General features: G+C 48.6%; 1 protein-coding gene across 3 annotated transcripts; it reads right to left on the bottom strand.

The window, feature by feature from the left end:
* Positions 1-470: 470 nt before the first annotated feature.
* Porcn (porcupine O-acyltransferase) lies at positions 471-12346 on the bottom strand. 3 transcript variants are annotated; one of them, XM_034485216.2, is made up of 15 exons: positions 12198-12346; positions 11391-11559; positions 9895-10087; positions 9474-9517; positions 9052-9233; positions 8842-8972; positions 8710-8727; positions 7337-7351; positions 7123-7248; positions 6859-6959; positions 5450-5526; positions 5296-5359; positions 5114-5199; positions 3994-4104; positions 471-902 (listed from the first exon to the last, which is right to left on the bottom strand). In XM_034485216.2, the coding sequence occupies exons 2-15, from the start codon at positions 11524-11526 to the stop codon at positions 801-803; spliced, it is 1386 nt and encodes a 461-aa protein (XP_034341107.1). In that variant the 5' UTR covers positions 11527-11559; positions 12198-12346; the 3' UTR covers positions 471-800. The 3 variants fall into 3 exon arrangements, with proteins under 3 accessions (XP_034341107.1, XP_076774637.1, XP_034341108.1); XM_076918522.1 differs by lacking the exon at positions 7337-7351; XM_034485217.2 differs by lacking the exons at positions 7337-7351; positions 8710-8727.
* Positions 12347-12618: the final 272 nt, after the last annotated feature.

Below are 12618 nucleotides of genomic sequence, written 5' to 3'. Positions count from 1 at the left end.
TGCACCATCACTGCCCGGCACCGTGCCAGTTCTTAAGAGCCAAACAGAAGGCATGACTGCTAAACAAGTTGGGAAACAGACATCGTCAGCATTCAGTCAGAAATCAGATCCATCTCAAACTGTCAGTTTAATTATAACCTATAACCCTTAGCCCTAAGGACCAGTAAGCATCAACCCTTCATCTGTCTTGCCTCCCACACCCTCTGTCCTAATCTGAGGAACCAATCAGAATAGGGATCCCTCAATTCTCCATTAAGGATTAAGCTTTCTCCACAAAATCTGTTCCTGCTCTACACAAGCAGGCCCAGGACCCCGCCATTGTGGACTCATTAGCCAATCACAGACCCTCTTGAATTCATCGTGAATAGATCACAACGTGCTCTCTCTCCATGATTTTGTTTCCAAACCCTTATATATGGTGGAATTTCTTTGCTTTCTTCTCTTCCCCTCTGATCAGTGAAGAACGAACCTGTTGTGTAATTTCTACTTTTATTTGACAATAACAAACTGCATATAAAAAAGGGAGAAGGCAGGCGCGGAGGCCCTAGATCTGCTCTTCACTGCTTCCCCAAGTATCCACTGTTCCTAGGCCCCAACGAGGACCACCCCCTTCCTGCCTGGTGGTTGGGTGAGGATTGACAGGCATGGAAAGGCTGTGTGTGTTTGTATGTTGTGTGGAGGGGTGTTGGGGGCTCAAGAATGGAGGGGGGGTCACGGAGTAGAGAAAGGGCTTTCCCTCATCCCCCATCAGAGTTGGCACCCTAAGGAGGGGGACTGAAGGGGATTGAAGGTCATATGCCTCAGCCTATGAGACGGTAGAAGATCCAGCATCCAAAAGTGACCCAGTGACTGGCCCAACTGAGCTCTGACCACTTGTGGACAGTGTATGCCATGCCGTAGCCCTGTGGGAGAGAAACAAGTCATGATTTTGAAATTCAACAAGGACAGGGAGTCTCAGGAAAATCCATCTTTTGCCCAGGGATCTTTTGGTACTTCATATACCTGAGTAACAGAAGGGTCTAGGTACTTATCAAGGGTGACCAGATATAGTTTGGTTTCATCTTCTTTAAAGATCATTTTAAGGGGCCAAGTATACAGCTTGATGGGAGGGAGGTTTTGATTTCTAGCACACCAAAAAGAGTCATTTTAAAAACAAGACAATGTGCTGGATGTGGTGGGTCATTGAAGTCATTTGTATATGAAACCACTGGAAATCTGAGTGTCTACAAATAAGGGACAAAGTAAACCATGTCAAATTCTTGCAATGACAAAAAAAGAAGGAATACTATGTACTTAAAAAATTGGGGGTGGGGGAAGAAGCCAGAAGTGGTGATGAACACCTTTAGTCCCAGTACTTAGTACAAGGGAGGCAGAGGCAAACGGATCTCTGAGTTCGAGGCCAGCCTGGTCTACAAAGTGAGTTCCAGGACAGCCAGGGCTATCTGTCATCTCAAGGGGAAAAAAACTAGGGGAAAGAAATTAAAATATAATGTGTATATATTTGATATGCTTTGAGGAAGAGTTAATGAATGTGTGGACATTTGTAGCAAGTCTCTCCAATACTTACTTTTTGGTTTGTTTTAGGGTGCGTGGCAGACAAGGGCTCTACCACTGAGCTATATTCCCAGCCTAAAGTTTTGTTTTTCAAGGCAGGGTTTCTCTGTGTAGTCCTGGCTGGCCTGAAACTTACTATGTAGACCAGGCTGGCCTCAAACTCACAGAAATCCACCTACCTCTGCCTCCTGGGTGCTAGGACTAAAATCATGTATCACCACACCTAGCACTGAAATATTTTAAGATGTTAAAGCCTGACATGGTGGTATGTGCCTGTAATATCATCGATTTGGAAGGCTGAAGCAAGGAAACCCTCCTTGCTTTTCTCTAAAAAGAAACCAAAGTGGGCATGATGGCTGACATATATAATCTACTTTCTCAAGGACATAGTTTTCGTATGTGGCTCTGGCTGTCCAGTAACTTGATCTGTAGACCAGGCCGGCCTTGAACTCAGAGATCCACCTGCCTCTGCCTCCTGAGTACTGGGATCAAAGACATGTACCACCATGCCCAGAGACACAAGTAATCTTCACACTAGGGAGACTGATTAGACAAACACCAAGTTTCAAGGCAGCCTGAACTGAAATCATTACAATAACAACAAAACAGGAAAAAAACCCACCCACTTTTACTTACTTACTTTTTTAAGGAGACAGGGTTTCTCTGTGTAACCCTGGCTGTCCTGGAACTCAGGACAGCCTATAGAACTTGTTCCATGTACTACACTGGCCTCAAGCTCAGAGACAAGGCCTGCCTCTGCCTCCTGAGTGCTGGGGATATACCTCATCATGCCTAGCTGCAAACCCAGATTTTCTACACTCGGTTTGAATGAAAGGTTTTTTTTTTTTTTAATGTTTTTAATTAAGAAAATAACATGAAATTTTATTTTCAATTAAGAATTTAGAAATCGGGGAGCAATAGCTCAGCAGTTAAGAATGTTGGCTGCTCTTCCAGAGGTTCAGTGTAGTGGGAGAGTTCAATTTCCAGCACCTACATGGTGGCTAACAGCCATCTGTAACTGTAGTCCCGTTCACTGTGATGCTTTCCTCTAGTGTACATACATGTAGACAAAATACCCATATATATAAAATATAGAAGTAAATTTTTTTTAAAGAATTAAAAAAGTACTTCAAGGCTAGCCTGGTCTACATTGTGAGTTCCAGGATAGCCAGGACTACACTAAGAAACCTTGTCTCGAAAACAACAAAATTAAACAATTTAACTACTGGAGAGGCTAAGACAGAAGATATGGAATTTGGAACTTAGAACAATGACATCCTATCTCAAAAGAAAAAAAAAAAAAAAAACAAAAGAAAAAGACTTAATAAAAAAAAGGGCAAATTTTAGATTCTTCCAAAGCCATATGAACTAATTTTCAAATTAAGAATTTTTTAGAAAGTAAGGTCTCAACTATGTTGCACAGGTGGCAAGACTCCTGGGCTCACATGACATCCCTGCTTCAGCATCCCAAGTAGCTGGCACCTGTCTGTGTGCATCACCACCACAAGGATTTTAAAGCAGAATCCAGGGCTATCAAAATAGCTCAATTGGTTGAGTGATTACTTAGCACACAGGAAGCCCTAGACTTCATCCCCAGCACAGCAGAAACTGGGCCTAGAGGTCTATCACATATATCATATAGGAGAATGATTAGAAGTTCAAGGTTGTCTTTGGCTCCATAATAAACTTGATACCAGTCTGGGCTACATGAGTCTCTCTCTCTCTCTCTCTCTCTCTCTCTCTCTCTCTCTCTCTCACACACACACACACACACACAAACATACACACACACACAGCTGGGATGTGTAATATAATAGACTGCAGGGAGGGGAAATGGGGAAAGGGGATGGCATCTTAAATATAAATAAAATATTAAATAAAAATTTTAAAAAACATAATAGACTGCTTACATGTCTTGCATCTCTTGGTTTGATCTCTAGAGGCCCACAAAACTGGGTGTGGTGGCGCATGCCTGTAATCCCAGCCCATTGGGAAGTGCAGGCAAGAGGATCACCTTGGCTAAATACTGAGTTCGAGGCCAGCCTGGAATACCTGGGACTCCTGTCTCAATCAAAGCTACAAACAAAAGTAAAACCTGGGGCTAGGGGGTATAGCAAATGGTTTTTTTAACATGAAGGAGGGCCTAGGTTCAGATCCTAGTAGTTAAAAAAAGAAAAAAAAAAAAAGAGAAAAGCCTGGATTTTGTACTCTATTGTAATAGAATGAATTTTAGAGGTTAAGTACGTAACTACTGCAGTTTACTCATAGGAGAGAGCCAGCAGTAGGACTACAATTGAGAGACAGTGGGAAGATAAAGGAAGGCATTTGTACAAGCTAAGACACATGACCCTGGCTTGTTCTCATTACCTTGTTCTTCAAGGTTCCCCTAAACAGTAACTGCCATCCCTGGTTCACCTCCCAGCCCAGGGCCCCCCTCACCTGCTCCTCTGTGGTGTCATCCACATCGACATCAAACAGGGAGCCCAGGTAGGCCAGGTGGAAGATAGCCAGGGCCCCAAAGAGCAAGTTTAAGGCTCGTACCCCCAGGCCCTGTGGGGGGACAGATGAATATATTTGGCAGCTGGACTTGTTCACTGTCCCCCACCACCACCTGTGCAGGGAAGCCTGGAAGGGGGGGGGACACAAGGCAATATGGGTCCCAGGATGCCCATGGTATCCCAAGATAGGAAAACGGTTCAAGGAGTCTTTTATGGGGAGCTCAGAAGTATCCAAGGAGGAGCGTGTTGGTAACCAGGAGGGTGTCCAGGTTGGGGGAGATTTGAGCATTCAGGCAGAGCAAGAATGTGGGGCTTTGAGTCAGGGATTATGGTGATGAGGATAGTTGCAGGGTGGGAGACAAATGTGAGGTTGGTTGTCTGCATATTTTTATGGCAAACAGAATAAAAACAACAACAACAAAACAAATCCCGCCCTGACCTAGAAGGCCCATCTTTCCCTTCCCCCTCAACTGTCTGCTCAAGCAGCACTGGCCTCCTTCCTCAATGTTGCTCGAAGAGGCCCATGTTGGGGGTGGGGATTTTTATACTGGGTACTCCCTTTTCCCTCTCTTACCTTCTTTACCTAGAAGAACTTACAAGTTTCCTCACCCATGGAGGCTTTCCTTACCTTCCCAGTGAAAAGGGAAACCACTGCCTCTGAACTTCCCCTTCCCTTTCCCTTCTGCTTAGTGTGACTCACAAACTACTCTTAGGCTTGACTGACTTTCCTGTCTCCCCAATTAAAATCTTTGTCCCACAGGGCCAGGATTTTGGCTTGCCACTTTGTTCACCACTTTGTCTCCAGCACCTAGAACCAGCAGGTGCTCAATAAATGTTCAGTGCGGGGGGCGGGGGGGGATGAGTGCCAGGTGTGTATACAGCAGGTGCTCAATAAATGCCTGTTAGAGAAACAGATGCCAGTGAATAGAGGCGAGGTTTTAGGGATGGCTCAGGTACCAGAAGAGGAGGCTGGGCACCCGGAGACAGATACAAGATGGAGACAGAAGTGACCTTTTTGAAGGGCGGTGTTGGGTACAGGGTTACCCATGATGAACCCTCACCAAGCGATGCCGATGTGAACAGTCTGGCAGACAACGCTTTGACAAGATGCAGGCGCTGAGGAGCTGAGCCAGGCGCTTCCTAAGGACTAGACAGTATGGAAAGGTAAGCCTTAGGGAAGGAGCGCTGGCTCCGGCCTCCCATGAACCTTCCACCTGGACTGTGCCCGGTTGTCTGCACTTACCATGTTCCACATATGTGATAAACGCCAAGGATAACAGCACAGCTGCCAAGTGGAAACTGAAGCCCTAGAGACCCAGACAAGGGGACAAGGAGAGTGAAGAGAAGGCTCTAAATCCCCCACCCAGCATCCCTTGATACAGGTCTGTCTTGCTTACATGCAGGAGGGCACTGGCTGCATAGGTGACCAGCACAGCAGAGAAGGTCCCCAGTCGGAGGGCATTTTTGAAAACATCTGCAGGTGAGAGAGACACGGGTCAAGATTTCTGGAACTTGCACCAGTTTTTCCAGAGAGGCACGGGTAGGATAACCATCATCTGTAGGGACCCTCAGGATAACATCTTTACGATGCCCTCAACTGTCACAAGCCTGAAAATGAACTCCCAGTCTTCCAGTCTTTAGCCAGTCTGCTTTAGTCGGCTCTAGCCAGACTTCCCAAGGTCAGTCAATGTCAACCAGGTCTAGGTCCTCAGGGCCAAAATCTACCTTCCCACACAGCCACACTCTTAGCAAATCTAACCAGCTCTTGCTTCAGAAGCCCACTTCTCACGGAGGGCTGTTGTCACCACTACTACTAATCCTCGGTCAGCTACAGTGGGCCCTCACTGCCCCCATCCTCCTCCGTCTTCCCTCCACCTTCCTCCATCGAGCCAAAACAAAACAAAAAAAGCCAAAGGGAACCAGTTATGATCCATATATCCAAATGACTCTCCTCTGATCCCAGCCTTGTCCAGAGTGACTTGTCTCTCAAAGGAAAACCCAAAGGCTTCTCAGTGGTCCAGGAGCCTCTTGAGGATCTCTCTGAACTCATACCCCTCCCTGAGCCTGCCCAAAGACCTTAATTCGAGTTCTGGGGATGCAACTCAGAAGCTTACAATGACCCACCATGGAGCCACATTCCCATTCCCCCAATGACTGTCTTGCTGTCTCTCATACACACCAGGCAAACTCCCACCTCAGGACCTTTGCACCTGCTGTTCTTACCGTCTGTCCCATTCTTCCCCCATATTCCCTGCTCCTTTACTTTCCTCAGTGAAACATTCTCTGGATAAATAATTTATACTTTCCAGACCACTCCCTAGTCCCTCTTTCCCATTTTAACATCATTCTGATTTTTTTCTGTGACATTTACCACTACCTGAGTTAACTGCATAATTTCTCGTATTTATTATCCACCCTCCAAACTGACAGTTCTACCAGGTTAGCAAATGTTGTGTGGTTCTGTTGTTGTCCCTAATATATCTTATTTTTGAGACAGGATCTCATATATCCAAGGCTGACTTCAAACAGCTCTGTGTAGTTGAGGATAACCTTGGACTTCTGACCCTCCAGTCTCCACCTCTACAGAGCTGGGACTATAGGCAGGTACACACCCAGTTTTTGTGTGGTGCTAGGGATCAAATCTTGGGCTTCGTGAATGCTAGGTAGGCACTCTACAAACGGACATACACTAACAGCCGGTGATGCATCTTGAGTGCCCATCACACAATAGTTGCTCAGTAAATGTACAAATGTATGAAAGGCCCTGGGTCACCAACTATTCTGGAATGCTGACTTGATGACTCACAATTATTTAACCAATAAGACATGGGCAGGTTCCAGCTTGTGACAACTTCCACCATGGACCGGGGTAGCTCCACATTCAACGGTCTAGAGACTGTCAGGTCCCTGTGGGCAAAAATAGACATGCTATTACAGTCAGAATCTCAAGCTATCTGGCTGCTATGTTTTTTTTTTCCTTGACTGGTCCCTTCCCAGGAGCACCTCCCACCACCCTACAGTTCCTCCAGGCAACACCCTATGGGAGAAGGGGCCCCAAAGCCCTCCCCACCATTCCAAGTGGTCCTTCTCCTCCGTGAAGCCAGCCCCGGCCAATGTGGCTGTGGCCTCAGACAGAAAGCCCACAAAATAGTTGCTGAAGTGGAAGGAGACAGCACTCTCGTAGGCTCGTAGCCACCTGTGAAGGGCCAGGAAGAGAGGCATTACATTTGGGCCCCAACACGATGCCCCCCATGTTTCATGGCATCCCGGCCTTATGGACTCACCTTACCATGGTGCCCCTAGGGCCCCAAGGGGTCAGGAATGCAGCAGAGAAGAGAGAAAAGAGAGTCAGAGAGGGCCTGGAAGTTGGCCTGAGTTCTTCATAGATAAGACAGAAACATGGTAGCAAAAGAGGCAGACTACGATGGTCACACACATACATTGTGAGGTGATTGGCTCCAGGCGGCTCAAATGAATGGGCGAGCTGGCATAGGACATGGCCCTACACACTAAATGGCCACACAGCCAGACAAAAAGGTTCTCAGCCTCTCGGCTCTCTAACCAGATTTTGTCACCTTCTGAGACAATAAAATAAAATCGTAGTGAGATACAGAGACAGTTAAACCCGTACTGTGCACACATACACTGTCAATTTCACAGACAGTGTCAAAAGCAGAGGGCATCCTGCACATAGGTTCTTCAATTAGGCCTGGGCTTTGTGCCCAGCTGTTTAACTCAGGGACACTGGTCAAGTGATTCCAATTTTTGGAATCTGTCCCTCCCCTCCCACCTCTCTCTCTTTGGATTTTGTTTTGGTTTTTTATTGTTGTTGTTGTTGTTGTTGAGATAGGGTTTCTCTGTGTAGCCCTGGCTGTCCCAGAACTCCCTTTGTAGACCAGGCTGGCCTTGTACTCAGAGATCTGCCTGCTGTTGCCTCCTGAACACTGAGATTAAGGATGTGTGCCACCAAGGCCCGGCTACTTTTGGAGTCTCGTTCAGTATCAGACATAACCGGGAGCCAGTGACTAAGGGGAGGGAGTCACACAATCAAACCACTAGCAAACAGCTAGATACAGTCCTGGGCAATCGCAGGCACAGGCTCATAGCTTGTCATGTCCTTTACTCAGTAGCAGCAAGCAGTCTGAGAAGGGAGACAAACTAGCAGAGTCAATCATAAGCGGGCACACTGCATGCTGTACAGGCAAACCAAAGTTACAGATAAAGCCACAATCATGGACCGAGGTTTACCCTAGCCAGTGACAGCCACACAAGTCCACCACTGACAATGCACAGCCCAGCCAGTCAGGATTCTCAGTCCCATACTCAGGGAGTCAGTGGCCACAGGCAAACAATTCAACTCTGTTATCTGGAGTCACCAACTAATACACACTTGCCTCTTTCCCATCACAGTCACATAACTTGTTTCTAGCGGTACAACAAAAGGACATCCAGACACAATAGTGTTGGAGTGTCAGTCACACATGGAGTCACAGAGCCAAATCTTGGTCAAACAGACATCCACAGACAGACACACTTGGTCTCTGTGCGGTAAATGGGGTAGATGGTCAGTCAGATTCAGATGTCTGGAAGCAATTGGTCCAAGGCTCTGGCCCAGCCCTAGTCAGCCCACTTGCCCTCAGCGCCTGCCCTCATTTACCTGGCTTTGCGTTTCTTGCTGTAGTAACAGAAGACAGACAGAAGCATTAAGAGACAGGCTCAGAATTGGGAAGACCCAGCCTTCTACCCAACCCCCTCACTGCTACACAGGGGCCTTGAAGGCTGTGCTCACTTGCGAAGGAGTCGGTCACCGTCGAGGGGGATGAAGTAGGGGAAGAGGTAGGGGCCCACACAAGTGGACAGTACAAGGCACAGCAGGGCCAGCGCCAGGCTCCGGGCCACCTTCTTCAGCCATCGGCGGCTCTGTGGGATCAAGGATCCATGAGCACTGCCCCATGGCGGCTCCCACAGTCCCTGCCCACCTGGCCACCCAGGAGCTCACCAGTGGGCGGCCTTGGACAGCCTGTAGGTAGCTGTGGAAGGATATCCAGGGCCCAAAGACGATGGTGCCCACAAAGTAGAGGTAGCCCATGAACTCCACAGGTGAGGGCACTGCACCCACCTCGCCCCGGTCCAGGTCGAAGCCCAGAGACACCGCCTTCATGGCCACGATCATCTGGGCCCCTATGTGTGGGGCCCACGGTCAAGTGTATGGATAAGAAAGCATGTCACCATGAAAGATAGGGTGCACCACGTGTGAGGTGAGAGGAAAAGGGAGACACAGTGATAGGTAGAAAGAAACAGAGACACAGATGTCAGGGGAAAGGGAAGCCTGCACTGGATGGTGGTTGGTTTATGAAGGGGAAAAGTCCAGGAGGGCTCTTAGGAGATGAGGAGGGCAAATGGGAGGGCAGAGCTACCCACCTCGCATCTTGTGCCATGTCACGGTGTCCACCATATGCATCTCACTGAGGAAAAAAGGTGATGGTCTTGGCCCTATGCCTCCTAGGTCTTTGGACACTACAGGGGGCACCGAGGTATTGAAGGGGTTCTGGCTTCCTAATCCACATAACACATTAAGAAAAAAATCCCCAGGACCCCCTCCTCCAGGGGAAGCCCATGATCAACCTATCCTGTACAGTCTCATGGAAGGACATGTGTTCCAGGTCTCCTTCAGGAACAATTGTCACACTCTCTGGTATCAACTCCTTGCAGAATGATGGTCCCTGACTCCTCTCTTTCCTTAGAATCTCATGGCATCCTATCTTGGACCACTTCATTAAGGTCTTGGGGACCCCGCCTGCCTTCTGCCAACAGGAGATAGGGTGAGGATTCACACCCATACCCCATGAGCAGGTAGATGAGGATGGTGACGGAGAGGAAGACGCCTCGGTGGGAGGAATGTCGGCAGAGGAACAGCACGAGGTAGCACAGGAGACTCAGCAGCACGACCCAAACCATGTGCAGCTGGAAGAAGTGGTAGAGGCTGAAGAAGCCACCTGCCACGGTGCTTGCATGCTTCAGGTAAGACGGTAACCCTTAGGGTGAGAGGGAGAGAGAGAGACAGAGACAGGGAGGGAAAACAAGAAGCGGGAGGTTGGTAGGCTGGCAAGAGAGGAAAGACTTGGGCAATAGGGCCCAGTCTGGGCAAAAGTCTAGAACATGCTGGAGTCTAAGGGGACCCAAAGGTGGTACTGGAGAGCTGGCATGTGTGGCAAGGCCTGGATTAAAAAAGCAACATCTACTAAGACCTTCAGGGACCCTGAAAGGAAAATTATCAATTGATGTTGGACAGGATTGCATCCAGATTAGAATTTCACAGGAGTGGGTAAGATGGATGAGGCTATGGCTCTGTATGGGGCGAGGGGGTGTTCTCAGGGACCATATACTGAAGGACTTGGGGTGAAGGGTCATGATACTATCAGGTTATTGAAATGATTCAGAAAGAGGTGGGCAGGATAGACAGGCAGGAAGATAGAGCAATCTATTGTGGCCAACTGTGAACCTAGGGCTATTGATTTCTCTAGGTAAATGTATATTAGTATTCTTCCAGCTTTTCAGTAGCTTTGATATGTACCAAAATAACAAACCTGGGGGGGGGGAGAGAAAACACCCACTTAAGATGAAAAGGAAAAAGCCAGCGGTGGCGCAGCGGCTAGGGTAGCCGCCTGCAGAGGGTGAGCCTGTGCCCTCTGCTCTCTCTCTCTCCCCCGGTTCGAATCCCACTTTCCCCGTGTGACTCTGCCTGAGTTTAATGGGGAAAAAAAAAAAGATGAAAAGGAAAGAGCTGATTAAAAAACCTTTGGTTTTCAGAAATGCCTGTATCCTAGAGGAATCCTGGGGATTTCTCATTTGGACACTGACTTTGCTATGCTTGTAGAAACATTATAGAATCCAAGAGTCCTAAAATTTCACCATGTCCTGATTATAGACATTCATAATGTCAAAATTTTGTAAGTCCAGCATGTGAAGATTTCAACTGGGCAGACTCTTCATACCTAGTAACTAGGACACTTTAGGATAGGCTACTTGTAACACAGGCATTCCAGGATCTGATTGATAACCTTGGAACTTAGTTCAGGATCCCACCATCCCAGAGTGCAGGCACGCTGAAGGGCATGTCTTGGTTTAACGGGATGTGGCTTGCCATAGTGTGGCTTGAGGTGGCTCTATGTTAAGGATGTGCTGTGGTGGAATGGGGCTGGCCCTGTAGGGGCCTGGTTTGCCATTGCAGGATGTGGCATGATAGGATGTGGTAGGGTAAAGTATAGCTTGATATCCATGAATGTGACAAATATGATAAAATCTGATGTGGTGGAACATAGTCTGGTAAGCACTTACCCAGCCTCCAAAGGAGGCGGCAGGCGAAGCAGATTGTAAGAAGCAGCCAGATCTGGTCAAGGCCCTGTTGGACAGTAGGCAGGAGACAGCCCTGCAGTAGCTGCTGGAAAAATTCCTGGCGGCTGAAGGTGGCCATTGTGGACCCACACAGATGGATGGACAGATGGATCTGCCAAAGGGAGGACACAGAGGGAGTAAGATGTCCATGGGGCTGCCCATGATCAAGGTTTACATTTGAGCACTCAGGATTTCAGTTTGGGGTTGCCAACCCCCCAGGGTGCTACTGGAAGGCTTTGGGGAGGATATGAATATCAGGTACATCGGCTGAGCCACCAACTGTGATATCAGTGGGTGTTCTGGATGCACTGTGACCCGCAGGGAATGAAGGACCTTGTGTATCTTGAATGCTGTGAACAGTCTGGTTCAAAGATGACAAAATGATATGCATTCTAGACCTATATATCAAATGGGGCGGAAGAGGTGGGCTCCTTGGTTTCCAAGGTAGTCACTCAATGTGGAGTGCAGAAAGGGGGAGTCTGTGACACTTAGGGGCCGTGTGCATCTCTCTATGTATGGATGTATCCTCCAAGAGCTTCATCTCACCCTACCCAGCAAAAAGCCGCTAACAAAGCCTTGCCCTGGTCGAGAGACTGCAGGAAAGTGGATGCGCTGGCAGGGGACATAGCAGGGAGGGAGTCCTATAGGTGATGCGGACGAGGTCCCAGGACAAGGGGTATAGATCCGCGCCCTGGAGGCCAGCTTAAGGATGGGAACGTGGGAGCCGCGCGCACACTACTGGAGACCTACCTGGCAGAAAGGAAGCCGTGGTCCTGGGGGCCGGGGACGCGCACTGCTGCCACTGTCGCCACCTCCTCCGGGCAGCCTCCCCCGCAGGCCGCAAGGCCGGGACCAGCAGTGGCTCCCAGGGCGGCGCGGCCGAGCGGGCCCTTTAAATCCCGGGGCGGGCTAGCAGCTGAGTTCCTCCAATCGGAAAGCGGGAGCGGGGCGGGGACCAGGAGGAGTGAGCCCGAGCATCGCGAGGAGGAGCAGCAGGGTTGAGGGGCGCGGGGCGCTGGAGCACGTCGGCGCACAGGAGGTTCACCGGTGCCCTTTTCAGGCCACATGCCATTCCAGCTCAGGAACGTTCAGGGCGCAAGAATTTCCCAACTTCCAAGAAAACACTTCCTAATGATTATTTTATAATCCTTGAGAACCAAAATGGAAAAGA

This window comes from Arvicanthis niloticus, chromosome X (genome assembly GCF_011762505.2).
Source record: "Arvicanthis niloticus isolate mArvNil1 chromosome X, mArvNil1.pat.X, whole genome shotgun sequence".
NCBI classification, from domain to species: Eukaryota; Metazoa; Chordata; class Mammalia; order Rodentia; family Muridae; genus Arvicanthis; species Arvicanthis niloticus.
This window is presented reverse-complemented; position numbering and strand designations above follow the sequence as displayed.

Excerpts from the sequence above, each read along its gene's own strand:
- Porcn (XM_034485216.2), bottom strand. The coding sequence starts at position 11,526 with ATGGCCACCTTCAGCCGCCAGGAATTTTTCCAGCAGCTACTGCAGGGC. Across the intron at positions 8,973-9,051 it reads CTGTCCAAGGCCGCCCACTG|AGCCGCCGATGGCTGAAGAA; the intron begins GTGAGCTCCTGG and ends TTGATCCCACAG. Across the intron at positions 5,527-6,858 it reads GTCTTATTGGTTAAATAATT|ATGTTTTCAAAAATGCCCTC; the intron begins GTGAGTCATCAA and ends TCTCACCTGCAG.